This window comes from Indicator indicator, chromosome 1 (genome assembly GCF_027791375.1).
Source record: "Indicator indicator isolate 239-I01 chromosome 1, UM_Iind_1.1, whole genome shotgun sequence".
NCBI classification, from domain to species: Eukaryota; Metazoa; Chordata; class Aves; order Piciformes; family Indicatoridae; genus Indicator; species Indicator indicator.
In genome coordinates, this window is record NC_072010.1 from 112,727,801 (window position 1) to 112,745,336 (window position 17,536).

The following is a 17,536-nucleotide window of genomic DNA, read 5'->3' on the forward strand; positions in this document are numbered from 1 at the left end:
GGTGACAAATGGGCCAGAAACACGTGTATTAACACCCCGCCACCCCAGGAGCTGGTGTTTTCAGCCGGCGACAGTAATAGCTTAAGAAAGAACCTGTTGTACTCCGCTCCCCTCCTCCCCCAAGTTTTAGGTGTTGATCAGTGTTCTGGCAGAAGTCGTGGCTTTGGCATCTTTGGTCTTCAGGACAGATCCTGACTTCGGAGATGTCTTCCCTGTGATCGGAGGCGGGCAGCCTCGCTGGCTGAGAGTGAAGCTCTACAGCTCGGAGCGGCAGCGGTTCCCGCACATCCCGCCCTGCCCCGCCCGCTGCAGGAAGGCGGAAGGGTTTCGGGTCAGTCCCGCAACCCCGCCTGCGAGAGCAGCACCTGGTGCCATGGCGTGGCGGCAGCACCGGCACCTCCTCTGCTGAGGGAGGCCCCGCCGGGAGCTGCCATGGCCGCCACCCTCTGGTGCGCCCTCTGCAGCTGCCTCCTGCTCTGCGGTGAGTCCATCCTGGGCCTGGCGGGGGGAGGCAGAGGGGCACGGGCTGCCCGGGTGAGGGATCGTGATTCTGATCGCCGTGGTAGGGGGTTGGGGGCGGCGGGATCAAGGGTCGCTAGAGGTGGCCGGGATCGTTCTACAGAGTCGGCCTGCCCGCCGAGCCCGGAGGCGGGTTTCTGTGAGGCGCGGCTGCGGTGACGGGAGCAGGGAAAGGCCGGCAGCCCCCCGCCCTTCGCAGTGCCTTGGTCTAGAGGTGCTAAGGACCGCCGGGATGCTCCGCTGGCGGGGGCTTGACTCCTGCTGCCCACCCGCAGTTTTCTCCCCGAAGACTGTATCTTGTGCTGAGAAACGGAAACTTCCCTTCATGGTGTTGGACACTTGTGGGAGTCCCGGTGATGGAACACGAGTGTGGGTGGGAGACCGCTTTCTGCAAGTTAGAGTGCCCGTGGGTTGCGGATGCGTGGGCGTAGCCGTGCCTGCACCGCCTGGCTCGGGCCGGCACTCCCTGGCCCTGGCCGTGCGTCTCCCAACAGGCTGTATCTGAGACTCCGATGCGAGGTGCGCACAGATTGTCATTTAGAAAGAGCGAACCACAGAAGCGTTTTCTCATCTCCTTGGGTTTACAGCGATGGATGGAAAATCGCTACCTGGAGGCTTTTCCAATAGGAAAGGCTGTCACGGAAGTGAGCATTCAAAGGCATCAACGCTTTTTACTGGGAATTTGCCAGCCTACTTTAAACCCTTGGAGGGGGCTTCCTCAAAGCTTTGGTAGTGCCCTTGAGACGGCCCTTTGTAGCAAGGACCACACCGTGCAGGACAGGAGAAACCAGATGCCTTGTAGAAGGCATATATTGTTTTCAGCTGTGTTGTTCGCTTGCACCTATCTACCTTAGATTTTTCTGGGATTTTGCAGACCGGAGAACGTGTGGGAGCAGGGTGCCAGAGGTGCCAGCAAAGGGGCACAGTGTGTGCATAGGCAAAGATCTCTGAGTGCCCGAGGTGGGTACATGTGAAAACACATACACAAAGGAATGGCACCTCTCAAGAAGATGGCTGTGGGGCACAAGCAACTTCTGCTCACATGATGTGACGCACATTTGAGTTGATTTGTTCGGTGCAAGGGCAACATTGTAGGAATTAAGTCTGTGAAACAGATTTATTTGAGCAGATTTTTAGATTTAACACCCTTGTCTGCTAAAGGTGGGTGACACATTAATTTCATGTATTTATGCATTGGTTCTAGATATATAAAATAGGTTCTTTATCTTAGAACGCATGCCATTAGGTATTACCCCTGTGACATTTAAGCAATGATCTGGCCTGGCAGGGGGTTGTTTGCATTGATCATTTGTGTTGCAATAATGAGCCAAAACACGAGGACCAAGTTCTTCACCATGAGAGTGGTGAGACCCTGGAATGGGTTGTCCAGGGAGGTGGTTGAGGCCCCATCCCTGGAGGTGTTTAAGGCCAGGCTAATCCATGCAGTGATGATATAAAGATGGTGAACTTTTGGGTTTTGAGTTTTTTTTAATAATTTAAGTCTTATATCCAGGTCTATATAGGAAGACTTTTAAAAAATGCACAAGAAATCAGTCCACACACCCATGTTATTTCCATAGTGCTAATGGACTTTGAAAAACTTGCTTTTGAGAATTTCAGTGAGAGTTCATGCATGCAGCCTCATGGGCCCCACATCTTAAGCACTAACAAGCCGATCATGCATAATGAATGATCATATCATAAAGACTTATTGGAAATCATTGATGCTGGCTAATTTATTTTTGTGGCATAAGCTCAGAAGGAACAATAGGCATCAGGATTTAAATTGTATTATTGTATTAAGGGTTTTTTAAGTGTGTGAGGCAAGGAAAAGAAAGAAGGCTCTATTTAAGTTTTGGGTGACTGAGAAGTTGCTGGAAGAACACATACTAAAATGTTCACTTGGTTTTGTTTGCTTCCATAGTATCTTCAATGGTGCCAAAACCCCAAAATGCAAGAATTATTTCTGTTAATCTTCACAGTGTTTTACAGTGGGATGCACCTAGGTTTTACAAAGGGAACATAAGTTACACTGTCCAATCTAAGAGGTAAGTCTGGGGGAGCTGTGCTTTTCTTTAATTCATGTTTTACAACTGCATGTGTTAGTGATTTGTTTCCTTTCTAAAAGATCAGTAGCTGTCCTTTCCCCCCCCCCCCCCCCCCCCATTAAATAAGAGGTCAGAGGCATTTTCTACACATTTCACACCCAAGGCAGTTGTGTTTGTGTTTTTTGTTTTTTGTTTTTTGTTTTTTTTTTTTTTTTTTGTAACCAGGAAGGCATTTTAACCTTGGTTGTTATTAGGTCCATAGGTGCTTATTTCTCTACTGTGTAGCTGTTACCTGCCATTTAAGAGACTTAGTCCTGCTGGGTGTTAAGACCTTACCTGATCTCTCACTTCAGCAGGATTTTGTGCTCTGCCACCGATGGCAGAGCTTGCTGGTGCCTTTAGTGGAAAAGCCCAGAGAACTGCAGGCAGGTAGCTTGTCCATTCAATGTCTTTGGACACGTTTTCTGAGGTCTCCTTCTGTCAGTTTTGGTGGGCTGATTTAACTTTGATTTGGTTTTACCACTGCGTCCTTCCGAGTTGGTCTTTCCTGCTGAGAAAAGCGATCTGTGTTGCTCTACTGAGGAAAGCAACCACTTCTCCAGCCCAGCAGTGAACTCCTTCCCTCTGTGCTTGACAAGGACACCACACGTTGGGCCAGAGGTCTTGTGTTCCTGCTGAATGTTTGGCCAAGACAGGGTAGGATGTAAAGTGGAGAAGATGTCACCCACAGGCAGGTGCCTGCTGAGGAGAAACCCCAAACTGAGGGTGCAGGCCATCTTAGTCAAAAGGAGATTTTTCTGTGTTCTGGTAGCAGCTGCCTGTTGGATCGTGCTGCTCCTAGGTAGGCTTTTGATTCAAAGCAGAAAGAATATCATATATTAAACAGTTCCTGTCAGTTCTCAGCCTCTATTTTCTCTGTCTTTTCCTTATATACATCTCTTAAAGACAGTTCTGAGAAAAGTCCAAGTTAGACAGCAATGCTGTGCATAGCTGTCTTAGTCTTGCAGACTTGTCTGATAACTGTTGAATTGGTTTTGTAACCACTGTCTAGAAAAGGTCATCTATTTACTGAATCATAGTTCTAATCTGTAACCTTATTACAGACATATGGATGTGTATAAAATGCTTTGTGTATACATTAGTAATGGTGTTTCTTACACAGTGGGTCTAATTTTTCTTGTTCATAATTGGTTGTATTAATGAACAGATACACCACTTCTTCCAGTTAACTGGAAAGACATTTAGTCAGTTCTAATTTGCACATCATATACATTTTGTTTCTCTTCCTTACAGCATAAATTTCCCTGGAAACACATATGAAAATGTGGGCACAAACTTGACACTTACAGAGTGTGATGTCTCTTCTCTGTCTGCATATGGAAACTATATCTTAAAGGTCAGAGCAGAGTCAGAAAATGACCATTCAGACTGGGTAGCCATCACATTTAAGCCAATGGATGACAGTAAGCCTTTTTCTACCTTCCCACAAAAAATACTGTCTGCTATTAATGTGCCTTTACAACCTAGCTCCATAAGGGATCTGGCAGGAAAGCTGGAGAGGGACTTTTCATAACGATGTCTAGCAATAGAATGAGAGGGAATGGCTTTAAGCTGAGGGAGACCAGATTCAGACTGGATCTTAGGAAGAAATGGGTGAGACTCTGGAATAGGTTGGCCAGGGAGGTTGTGGATGCCTCCTCCCTGGGGATGTTTGAGGCCAGCTTGGATCAGGTCTTGAGTATCCAAGTATATTTGAGAGGTGTCCCTGCCCATGGTGATGAGGTTGGAGTAGATAATCTCTAAGGTCCCTTCCAACCTAAGCCATACTATGACAATAAGAAAAGCTATAGTGTGCAGATCACTTTTAAATTTAATTACATTGCATTGAACCATAAAGTCTTAGTTGTAACACTTAATCTTTTGAAGGCAGAAGTTGCTGTCAGAAAATATAGTAGGTTCACTGCTATGGTTAGATGTCAGTATTGGTACTTGAAACCTCATTTTGAGGAGGTTTTCAGAAAAATGTGTATTTTTCCATTAAAGTAATTTTTTTATAGTTTTTCAGAGGAAGAGCTTTTCTTCAAGGGTTCAGACTTCCTGTATATCTAAATAAGTTAAATTACTTTCTTCTTCATTGCTATGTCAGGAAACAACAACAACAACAAAAAAATCAAAATTGCACAGGATTAGGAGAAGGATTAATATTTTAGTCAAGAAATCTTCATTACACAATATTGTCATTCCCTTAGTGAAGATTTACAGTCTTGTGTGAGAGGTGATTTAGACATTGCCATGCAAAGTCTAAAGAAATTAACAGAGATGTTAATTATGTTGCTGTCAGCTGAGCTAGGGAATGACAGAGTAGTTTTTACCAACTAGCATAGAATCATAGAATCAAGAAGGCTGGAAGAGACCTCAAAGATCATCGAGTCCAACCTGTCACCCTAAACCTCATGACTATCTAAACCATGGCACCAAGTGCCACGTCCAATCCCCCCTTGAACACCTCCAGGGATGGTGACTCCACCACCTCCCTGGGCAGCACATTCCAATGGCCAACCACTCTCTCTGTGAAGAACTTTCTCCTCACCTCCAGCCTAAACCTCCCCTGGCGCAGCTTGAGGCTGTGTCCTCTTGTTCTGGTGCTGGCATCCTTTGTTTTGTACATTTTTTACACCAAACACAAGCAAAATTCAAATTATTTTATATTACGTAGTTACTGTTACACAAGGCTTTTTCCTCCTCAGAGCTGTTAGTACGAAACTCTGGAGGAAGCTTCAGTTACACCTCATCTTTGAGAAAACTTTTTTTTAATCCTTTTTTTTCACCTTACTCTGCCTCCATTTTCTTGAATTTTGTCATGCTGTTCCTTGGATTTCAGAATGTAATTTTACAGTTTACAGTCTTGTTTTTAAGGATGCTTTTATCGGTTACCTGTCCAAAAGCATAATGTTGATATAATTTAATCCGCCTTGAACAGAAGCACTAAAACATAGCATGGAAAAAAAATTACAACATTTGTCAGTATAAATTGCTGCCAAAAGAAAGTGTAATACAAAAAGTATGGACAGATTTTCAGAGTAGAGAGCAAACTTGTAAGTCATTGATGGATTTGTGGTTTGACATGCATTTGAAAGAGCATGTGGCCTTCAGAGCAGGCTAGGCTTTGAAAAGGCAGCTTGTTCCTAAGCAGGAAAATCTGTGTATAAAACTACCTGGAAAGAAAGAGCTGGGAGAACTGGCCAAATCTCTGAGGGTTTGTAATGTTGTCATAGCTGATCTGAGCAGGGCATCATGACAAAAATATCTGAAATATCTGATATTCCTTTCTATGTGTGGTGGTTTGGCCCTGGCTGGGGGCCCAATGCCCACCAAAGTCACTCTATCACTCCCCTTCTTAGATGGACAGGGGAGAGGGAAAATACAACGAAAGGCTTGTGAGTCAAGACAGAAGCCATTTAATAGATTGAAAATCAAAAGCAAAGGCCACATATGGAAGCAAGCTTAAACAAGGACATTATTCTCTGCTTCTCATCAACAGACAATGTTTGCTCACTTCCCAGGAAGCAAGGCTTCAATACATGTAGTGTTTGCTATGGAGGGCAGACGCCATCAAGGAATGTCCCTTCACTTCCTTCTTTCCCTTAGCTTTTATATCTGAGCTGATGTCATATGGCATGGAATACCCCTTTGGTCAATTTGGGTCAGCTGGCCCAGCTGTGTCCCCTCCCAAGATCTGGCCCATCGCTCAGCCTACTGTTGGTGGGGAAAATGCTGGAAAAGCACAGCCTTGGTGCTTGGCTCAGCAGTAGCCAAAACGCTGCTGTGTTATCAACACCCAGCTACAGCACTGCAAAACACAGCACTACAAAGATGCTCTGGGGTGGACTAACTCCAGCTCAGCCAAACCCCACACATTATGTTATTTCTGCTAGTGCTTTTTTAACAAATTCCACACTGTATGTGGGAATAGCATAAGAAAACCAGAGTCACCAAGACCCTCCTCACATTATTTTTTTTTTAAGTTCAACAACATGTTCATGAGCTTTACGTGAATGCATGGCCCAGCAAACAGAGGGGATTTATTTTTAATTATAGAAGTATATACTTACAGAGGAATGCAAAATTCTGTATATTAAGCTCTTCCTTTCTCAGATACTTTATAGTATGAATGCCATGAATAGTACGCCAGGCAGAACTTCAGTCAAGGCAGCCAAGGCAGAGCTGTTTGCTGTAATGACAGGATACTTCAGTGGAGAGCTCATTGCCTACACAACCTAGTTGATAACTAAGCTACTCATGAAATAATTTAGTGGCACAAAAATATAGTGAAAACAAGCCATTTGCAAAATGTAAGAATATAAGATTTGGTCTAAGGAGCACGATCAGTAAGACATGCAGAAATAATTCAAATATTTCCGTTTCTCAAAATTATCACAATGAAAGGAACATTAAAACACTTCACTAGAGAGGCTGCTCAGAAAAGACAGATATTGCGACAGCTTCGCCCAGAAGGAGAAGTGAGTAACAACCTATAGAAGTAGTCCTTCCTCTCCCAGGACTCACCACAGCTGGCAAAAGAGAACTGAGTTAATTTAGTGTATGGGAAACATAGTCTGAAATAGTATCTGTTATTTAAGTGCAAAAAATAAATCATTTTCAAGACCAGTTCTGTAAGGAAAGGATTTATTCATGCTTCTCCATGAAAGGAAATTACTTTCTTCTAATAGATACAATTTTTTAAAGCATGAATTGTATGAAAATGTCAAATTGAAAACAATGTGAAACTCAATTCTATTCTTTCTTCTCTTCTACCATTCTAATATATAGCAGTCATTGGGCCACCTGATGTAAAAGTGAAGTCAGAGTCTGGGTCCCTGCATGTGGATTTCATAGGCCCTTTTGCTGAACATGACAACTGGCCCCTAAAGCAATATTATGGCTCCTGGAACTACAGAATACTTTACTGGAAGAAAGACAGCAGTGCAGAGGTAACTTCTGCTTCATAGGTGTTGTCACTCCATGACTTTGATATCTGCTTTTCTCGGTAAAATGCCGTACTGACGAAGTTCTGAAAGCTGAGGGTACTAAAGTAAAAATGTATCTGAAGTAAAAATGTATCTGTACTAATTATGGTGTAATCAAGTCTAGTTACTACAACCACTGTTAAGAGTAAACAGCAGATAGTGAAATGGTAGCATGGATGTAATTTGCCCTTGGCATGATTAGAATAACTGCTGTGTTATGGCAGTTTATTCCCCCGCTTCCCTGATGTGCTTATTTAAGATGAGGTCTTCCGCACCACATCTCTGTATGTCACACATACAAGCAAGGGTGAACGTAGAAGCTGTAACATCAGCAGTGTCTGTGATCATGCCAATAAGCTCAATTAGATTCAAATCTCATGTCATTCAAGCATTTGTGCTCTTTGTGGGACTTTGGCCTTTGAATACCACCACAGGTGAGGCCTTGTATTAACTGTGGTAACCTTCACCTCTTCAGTTTCTATTAGTTGTACTTTACTTTCTTCCTCTTAGGGACAACATCTACCATAGCCTCAAAAGGCTTCTGTGTACAAAATGCATGGAAGAGCATCATAAATAATGTATTAATTATAGGGTCATGAGTTCTATTACAGGAATAAAGGAAGTTCTTTACTGGAAGATACCAGTCACAGTACAATTAGTGCTGTGTACATCAGTACAATTTTCATGTAATAGGACTACCCTCTAGGTAATTCTGATTTATATTTTTTACCCTGCAAAATTCTTTGGCATTCAATTCCAGCAAATGAAGAGTCATCATTTCCCAAAAACCAGACTGATGCTCTATTTCCAAACTACAAGAACTGGTGGTATTTCTGCATGTGGAATGCAAGTTTAGGTGGATTACCAGAAAAAGTGGGAAATTCAGGTAGAATTTGTGCTTGTAACACATCGGAGCAGAGGTAGTCTGGGAAAATTCATAGGGATCAAAGAAACAAAAGGTGTAGACTGTATAGCTTCATAGATTGCTTTTTGAAGTGGATGCTTGCTCAAAATTTTGAAACCTAGCTATAGAGTCTTCTCACCCCTGAGAAAGGGTCTAAGTAATGGAGCATGTAGGAATTCCTATACTCTGCAGGGACTATACAGTTACAGGGGAATAACCAACCATGCCTCTAAACAGTAAGTTGCTGTTGGTCACTTAATAGCTTCCACAAGCCTTTTTTTTTTCTCTCTCTTTTTTTTTTTCTTTTGTGCCTAGATCATCCATCCTACTTGCTCTGTCTGAAATTAAATTTTGTTTGCCTGTGATGCTCTTAGTTAATCACCTTTGCTTAAGCAGTTGCTTTTCTCTCTTTTATCACATCTCTGTTGATCTTTCTAACCTAAAACTTCATTAACGCTGCTTAGAAGCAGCCAGAAAGTCAGTGGTGTGAACGGTCTCATGTTCTCACTATAGGTGAAATCAATGTAGTCATCATTTCTGTGACACTGGCAGGGCATTTCATTCTGCTTGAAAAGCTTTGTTCACATTTCAACTATAGCTGCTAGGATTTGTCCTACTACGTGTAATTTTAATTACTTACTGAGTCCATTCCCTGGCCTCCTGCTTTTCAATTTTTTTTTTTTTTTGTTCTTCTCTGTTACTAGGTAACTCACATAGATACTAAACATAATTCTGAAATACTCTCTCAGTTGGAGCCATGGACAATATATTGTGTTCAAGTGCAAGCAGTTATCCCTGAGTGGAACAAAACAGGGGAACTGAGTGAAGAGCTTTGTGAGCAGACAACCCACGACGGTAATACCTCATGTATCACAATGGGACATACACTGTAGGGAACTGGGAAATGTTCAAAACCATTCAAAAGTAAAAGCAGTGTCATGTGTAAACCTTCCCAAAAATGGATGTGTTTGTTACTTTAGTATTGTTTGGTGGTTAATATGTGTGTGCCTTTGAAGTGGAGGAGTTGAAAATAAAGCAAAAAACTATAAGCAGTACAGCACTGGTGGCTTAATGCTTTGCTGCAGAGGTATCTGAGTTCCTCATACTCCGAAAATTGGAATTAAATGGAGACTATGCTCTTCACTGATCACACTGCATGTCTGAATTTCTTTTACCATCAGCTATATTCGTTATCTTACAAAAGCCTTTTTTCTGTATATTTGGAACTAAGAAAGGAATTGGACCCTGTGTTGCAGTCTGCTTCATCTGTGGTGATATTGCCATTGTCTGCCATGGGGCTAAGCCTTGATGCTCTTCCTCTGTGAAGTACAGTAGTTATTAATCAATAATAGAAAGAAATTCTTCATTTAGATACTTTTCTTCTCAGTTTGAAGGCAGTTAAGTACCACAGGTGCTTTTCTTTCCAGCCATGCCACCTTAGCTGCTGTTTGTAGAGTCCAGCAATAACCATCACGTGGTCTGACCCTTCATGAGCTTTGTGTCCCTATTTAAAAGAAACAATGGGATGTTCTCTTGTGCACAGCCATAATGTGTATTTTGGCTAATTTACACCCTCCTGTGTGGAAAATCAGAGGCACAAGCTATCTGGAGAGGCTACTGGGTTAAACTGTCTCTCATACATTTTTCATACATACTATCTGCATGCATGGCAGTCGAATTGCAGATGGGTTAGGGTGGTGGTGTGGCATGTTAGTTAATGGCTAGAACAGTGGTTAGCAAGTGTAGGTTGGTTTAAAATATTTATACAGTAAGGTATGGATACATCTTCATTCGCATTTCCTGTTGTGAAATCCCTATGCATGACAGAATTTTTTTAAAGGCTCTGTAGTTTAGAATTTGACAGACTTTTGTCCTCTGACATCATGGAATCACAGAATTGTTTTGGTTGAAAAAGACTTCTAAGATTATCAAGTCCAACCATCAACCTAAGACCACCATGGCTATTAAACCATATGCCAAAGTACCATGTCCACACATTTCTTGAACACTTCCAAGGATGGTGACTCCACCACCTCCCTGGCTAATTTATTCAATGCCTGACCACTCTTTCAGTAAAGAAATTGTTCGTAGTATCCAATCTAAACCTCTCGTGGCACAATTTCAGGCCATTTCCTGGCATTGTATCTTTACTTTGCTGCCATTTTTACAAATTTCTTGAAGGCAAAAGTGGAAGCCAAAGAGTATACAATGGCTTTTTGCATTCTATCACCTTGTGGATGGTTATGATGGCCTTTTTTCCTTTAATCATTTGCCTAGTATTGCAGGTAGAATCACCAGCATGTGTAATTGCAAGTGGTGAATGTCTAAATATAGTAGCTTTCAAGCTTACCTTACTGAGAACTTCCACAGCCTACACAAACAAAAAAACTTTAAGAGATATTTTGCATCTGGAAACAAAGGTTTATGTTTGCAGATTTATATTTTTTAATTCCATAGAAAAAGTTATAATTGTAAAAGAATATACAATAAAATTAATAATCACAATTTTAATTTAATTTTCTTTCTTGTCTCCTGCAGGTGTAACTCCTGTGTGGATAATTGTGACTGTTCTTATTGGATCAATGTTGGCCATTGTAATCTGTGTTCCCCTCTGTTTCTTTGCATTTTTGTATCTATATCGACTGGTCAAACATGTTTTCTGCCCTTCATATATTTTCCCACAACACTTAAAAGAGGTTTGTTTTCTACCTAACACAACAGAATCGTAGAATAGAATCATAGAATCAGTCAGGGTTGGAAGGGACCACAAGGATCATCTCGTTCCAATCCCCCTGCCATGGGCAGGGGCACCTCACACTAGATCAGGCTGGCCAGAGCCTCATCCAGCCTGGCCTTAAACACCTCCAGGGATGGGGCCCCAACCACCTCCCTCCAATCAAAATCAGACTTTTCAGCAGAACCTCCTGCTTCTCAAAGGCTCTCTGTGCCAAAACCTTTAGAGTCTTCTTTTATTTTGCCTTCCTTCATTTGCACCTGATTGTTAGCCATCTGTAAAGTGCTGATTATTCTGAGGGGGTTTTAGACTATAAGCAGCAGTGGTGGTTATCTTTTCTTATGTAGTTGTTCTGTATGGTGAAACTCATTCTTCTGCCAGTCATGAGAAGCTATTCAAAGAAGTGTAAATGATGAAGCTGTAAACTTTGGGAAAAGCTGACAGATACTTTCCAGTGTGCAAAAAGTAGTGGAAGTTACTTTATTTAATATTTAATTTCTGGCATTATAAGGCAAAAAATTTTGCATGCATGGTACCCCATGTTTTTCAAGGAGTTTTGTGGCACTGCATAGGCATAAGTAAGAAGCAGTGAACTTAGACTTAATTTTGAACTATACTGATGTATAATAAAGTCTAATATACTGTCATTTTGAACAGTTCTGCACAGAATGGTCTAAACTATTTAAAAGCTGAACAATTTGAAAACTTGGCATATACTTTTATTCCTAAAGCAACTGCATAATTTGTAAGATGAAGCTTTATATGGCTTAGAAACAGGATGTTTTCTTTAATTTTAAAGTGAGAGAATAACAGGTGCTAACCTTCAGTTCCTCTTTTTAGATAGCAAACAACAGATAACTGTCTCCCCTATCTCCTTTTAGACTTAAACCTACACATGTTCTCCTGAAACAAAGATCTTTCACAAATAGAATAACGAGGAAAAACCACGAGAGAGTTTTAAATTAGGTAAAGAATGTAGAGAAGTCTAAACATTTAAGATAAAATGAGAGCAATAAATGTTAGCAGTTACTGCTGGGGAATACCAACTGACCCTGTTACCTATATAACAACATAAAAAGGCTATATCAGAATCTCCTCCGAGAAATAAGCCTATACAGAGTCTTACATACACTGAAGTTAGTAACCTATACTCTTCTGAGTTTCCTGCAGTTTCTCTGGGTCTTTTATTTTGAATCATTTAGAATTCAGTAAACTAAGGTTTTGCAGCTGACTTAGCAATCATCTTGTGCTTTAAACTGAGCCCATGCTCAGCACAGAATAGCTTGCTGAACCTGGAGCTCAGCTGTTGGGAAGGTAGCATTGTTCTGATCAGTACATGATGTAGTCAAGTTTCATTTTGCTCACAGGTTTCTCACAAGAAAGGGAGAATTTTCATTTTGTGCTGGTAGGAGGTTTTAGTGGTTAATCACAGTAATCAAAGGTCAACCATGCTTACCAAAATGACATGTATCAAAGGCAGTGGGTTTGCTACATGAATATTTGAGATTGCAGGTTACTGACAGAACATTTCAAATCAGTTTGCTAGAAAAAGCTCTAATAGTAATAATATTAGTATTAATTTTGTTAACAGGACTCCTGATAAAGCAGCTTGTTTCTTATGTAAAAAGCACTACGGCAATAGACAGGGATCAAATCACAAGGACAAAATGCAGTTGTATTCCTTCAGCCACTACCAATAAAATCAACTGCCACTTCAGCTGCCAAAATGAGTGCCCAACATGTCATTGCTGTGTTGAGTAGGTGTGCTGTTCTTGTGTTGACATTCAAAATAAAGCCATGACATCCTGCAGAACACATGTTGATTGCTGAAGCTGGTTCCATCTTACCAACAGAACAGGAAATGGGAGGAATTTATAATATTTTTGTATTAAAATTAAATAATCTTTCTCACTGAACTGCATAGTCCTATAAATCTCCCTCCCTCTCCTTTATTTGACTAAATGGTTGTGGTTTACATTGACATTTAAAGCATCACTATTTAATATCTGAGCAGACAGCTCTGAGATGGCTGGAACTATTCACATCTTTTGGATCTATTTGGCAAATTTCAATGTTATAGCAGAGAGGTTATTACACTGTCACCACTCTGGGACCTCTAAGGATTAAGACAGCCAGCTGATGTGTGGAAAACAATATAAAACCTATTTCTAAGTAAACAGGATAATATGTCTGGTCAGCCTAATTCTCATTTCCTCTTTCCTTCACAGTTTTTGAGCAAGCCTCCCAGTAGTTCACAGTTTTTTTCTGCATTCCCACAAGAAGAGCATCTTTTTTATGACAAGCTAACTGTCATTTCAGAAGAATCAAAAAATCAGAGTGATGAGACTGGAGATGATGCCAGCAAGACAACAGAGCACCTTCAGGACTCTGAACAAGATTCAGGTTCGGGAATAGTACCAGCTTCAGAAGAGGCCTAAATGCATACTTCACTCAAGCCAAAAGAAAAGCAAACGGACTGTTTTTATCTTCTTATTGCTGCATTCTTAATACAGTAAAAATCCACCTACAAAATTGTGCACACAGATTTTAAACATAATCATGGGGGTTTTTAACGTACAAAAAACTTGACTATAAAGGAGGAATTAAATGATACATAATTTTTGCTTGTAGCAATATCTACTTGCTAGTAGCAGTATCTAGGACTGTATTATGACTAATTTAAAAAGCAAATAAATACATAATACTAGTGAATGTAACTTTGATGAACTATTTATTTCCAGATGCTAATCAAAACAGCGTATGGTATAAGGTTTATAAAAAAAAACCATATTTTGTAGAGAAAGACCTGATCTGACTAATTTTTTTACATGAGATATTGTGTGTATTTCTTAAGGATGTCTCTAGTGGCATAATCTTTCTATTGATTTTTTTTTTTACCCGATGCAAAATTGTAAATTTTTATGACGTTAAAAGCTTGGTATGAATAAACCAAACACAAGTATTCAGAGAGTTTTGCATTGCAAAGTGTTTCTCAATCTTCATTGCTAAGGATAATGGGAATGTGCTAGTGCACTGCCAGATAGCTCTCTACATACAGATATTGATCAATCCCCTGAGCCTCAGCCGTGAAGTTTCTATGGCTAATTAAATTTTGTCTACCTAATCCAGAGTCCATTGAAGCCTGTGGAAAACTTTGCAGCTAAAGTAGGATTTTAAAGGTAGGTTTATTTTATTTTTCTACTGATATATAGTCTTATTTAAAAAAAAAAAAAAAGTAAATCTACATAAATACAATCTCACCTGCATAGCCCCATTCATGCACATGAAGGTTATGTCCATGCTAGCATTAGGGTATAAAGTTAGACCTTCACACTGTGTACTGAGTGATGTAAATTTTTCTGGTATGTATTATATGAGAGTGTCAGCAAAAGTAACTTACTATGAGTGATCATAATTTGATGTGATTGTAACAACGTGGGAATTGCAAAATTTTTTGACTATACTTTCAAGGTTTGTCACTTCTTGGAAGCTGTTGCAGGAAGAAAAGGTAGAACAGGCACTGAGTCTTTGTACCATCCAGCTGTATGTAATCTACACATGGTTTTTCTGCGTGTTTTAGTTTTCAGCATGTTCTGGTTTAATGTGGAATATGGAAAAAAATGGGGAAGCACTTTCACTGTGGTTGTTTTAAAGCATTTTGTTTCATTGATACTTCACCTCTCACCAAAGCTGCTTTTTGAGTGCTGATCTTAATGAAGGCCAAGGTCCTGAGTCTGGTTCACCCCTCCACTCTAAAAATTAAGTTCCCTCTGTATGTTCCTTATGCCTCCTTTCACAATAGTACCTTCTTCTGTGTAGTCTCTTTTTCTCTCTCTTTTTTTCTTTCCTTTTTTGGCTTTCAGAATGGCAAAACCCCCATATCATAACTCATATGACCAATGCATGTGCTCATTGGCTGGCCAGCTGCTGTCAGAAGAGATAAGACTTGCGATTTCCCTGCCATTTCCTCACATTTTTAGTAGATCTAGTTTCATCTGTCTGATGGCTAATTTTCCTGGAAGAGCAGAAAGTTGCTGTCTATGAGGTGTGCCTGATAGGTGGTTCAAAGGTTACCACCACCAAGGCACTCCTACATGCTGTTCCACTTCATTATAGGTTTATTGGTAAACCAAACTGGGAGAGAGGAAAAGAAAAAAATCTTGGCTATTCAGAGATACAGTCTTTTTAGATTAAAGTAGGAAGAATGTGTGCAAAAATACAATCTTTGAAATTTTGAGATGTTGGCTTCCCCCATTTAAAAAGGGGAAGTGTTTCCCCTCATGTCTTTGCCAATACCATTTGTATTATCACATGAGAGGGAAAGACTGTTCTCAGAATACTGCTTCCTCTTTTATTACATCCAGTGGGGAAAGGGAGGGTTGTTCTGACTGCTTCATTTGTTTAACTTTTTAAAGATGGATTATGATGTCTTTAAAATAGCTGTTTTAAGATGAGCCCATCTTTAAGCTACTCTCTGTATCATTATCAAAAAGCCTACAGTGAATCCCAAAATGAAAACAAGATACCAGGTGCACCATAACTAGCACAAAACAGAAATGAATTCCCCAACTCTGCATCTCAGAGGTTCAGCCATGCTCAAGTTGTCCTGAGGACATTGTTAAACGTTACTCTAATGCAGATAACTTCATAAATAATTAGGAGATTATACACCACACAGAGCAGAAATGAAACCTCAGATGCAGAATATATTAATTAAAGATCATCATGACACGGCACTGAGACATTCTGTGAATTCCTGATTTCATTATCTGGTGCCAGAAATCTTACTTTATGTAGAGCTTACTTTTTGTGGTCAGGGTACCCTCTAATGCTGATGTCTGCTTGCTTGTCAGCTCTCCAGTCATAGAAGCATCCAGCACGTGAATTTGTGTGGTATAGCAAAGCATTTTTTATATTCCTGTGTATAAAGAAATTCAAAAACTAGTGTTAAATAATTATTTGCCCTAGTGGAGGACTGTGACTAATGCTTCCTTGCAGACTTCTCACCTTATGTTAAATCACTTGGCTGCATTGTCTATGTAATTCCCAAAGTTGTTAAATGAAGATTATGGAATGCAGATACCACACTGATGGGAGACAGAAGCTCTCTAAGTAAGCAGGTGGACATTGTGTGAGTAACAACAGAGCAAGCAGGAAAGGGTTAAGGCCTGTAGCTAATGCATAGAGCACCTAAGAAATCTCATCATGAGTAGGACAGTGGAAGCTCTACATTCACTGGCTGTTAGAAGACAGGTTTGGCTTGCTGAGCCAGGCAAGGAATTTCTTGGATGACTACTGTTTTCTTTGCTAGATTTCACTCTGCTGATGTCAGAGAGGGTTTGCAACTAAAAAAGAGTGATAAGGTTTACTTCAGAGCTCCTATATGTGGTGCTCATTGAAACCTGATTTGCACTAAACACGGAGTGTGTTCACTTCCAGCAATTGAAGGACCCTCCCACAGAAAAAGAAGGTTCTTCCTCTACACATAGCTGAAATTTAATGTAACATTTCAGGCACATGACACGAAGTGCAAGTACAAAGCATTACAATAAGGATAGGAAGAATTCACACCACTACAAAAAGGGAAAGGCCAACTCATTTTTCACTTCTGATTTCTCACCTCTGATGTGTTTTGTTTACCCTATTTCATATTAACTTGACCTAAACCCAGCTAAGCCATGAATGCCTGCAGCTTTTACTCACGTGCTAGTAAGCAGCAATTCCTGAGATCTGGAGGTTTTCCAGTGTTTTGTTATTTAATGGGCCAAGACCCAGTAACTCAGATAAAAAGACTAAGTGACAAGGTGTGATGCATTAAGAAACTCTAATTTAAGCCCCATAAGGCAAATCCTCCAGGCTCTCCCAAGACAGTAGCTCCTTCAGAAGGCAACTGCCTAGGATTCTTCTCTGAAGGAGGAGTATCTCTTTCTTTGATGACTATGAAAAAACCCTAGGTTACTTTTTCGTTTAAGGCAAGCTTAGTCCATGCAAACATCTCCTTGGCATCTTGTATTCATTCTTTCTGCTCAGCAGGGAAATCAAGAATCTAGTTGTGACTGGCACTGAGGCCAGACACAGTTGGAAGTCAGATACCGCAGTGCCACTTGAGAGGAATTGAAGCTGACTTTTACCTTTAAAAGTAAGCCTTCCAAGAGCTCCTAAAAGCAATCTAGATTTTGGTTTTCCTTCAGATTGACCTGGGTAGATGAGAGCAGTCTAACTCAGCTTCAGCAAGGCTTTTGACATTGTTTCCTGTAACATCCTCATAGGTAAGCTTAGGGAGGGTGGGTTAGGTGAATGGACA

At 40.7% G+C, this 17,536-nt stretch overlaps 1 protein-coding gene across 1 annotated transcript; it reads left to right on the top strand.

Moving 5' to 3' along the window:
* Window positions 1-432: 432 nt before the first annotated feature.
* Window positions 433-13,670, top strand: IL10RB (interleukin 10 receptor subunit beta). The gene is given in 7 exon segments (XM_054388058.1): window positions 433-481; window positions 2,444-2,567; window positions 3,861-4,030; window positions 7,398-7,576; window positions 9,203-9,353; window positions 11,037-11,194; window positions 13,461-13,670. Coding segments are annotated over 7 exon segments (1,041 nt in total).
* The last annotated feature ends 3,866 nt before the right edge of the window (window positions 13,671-17,536 follow it).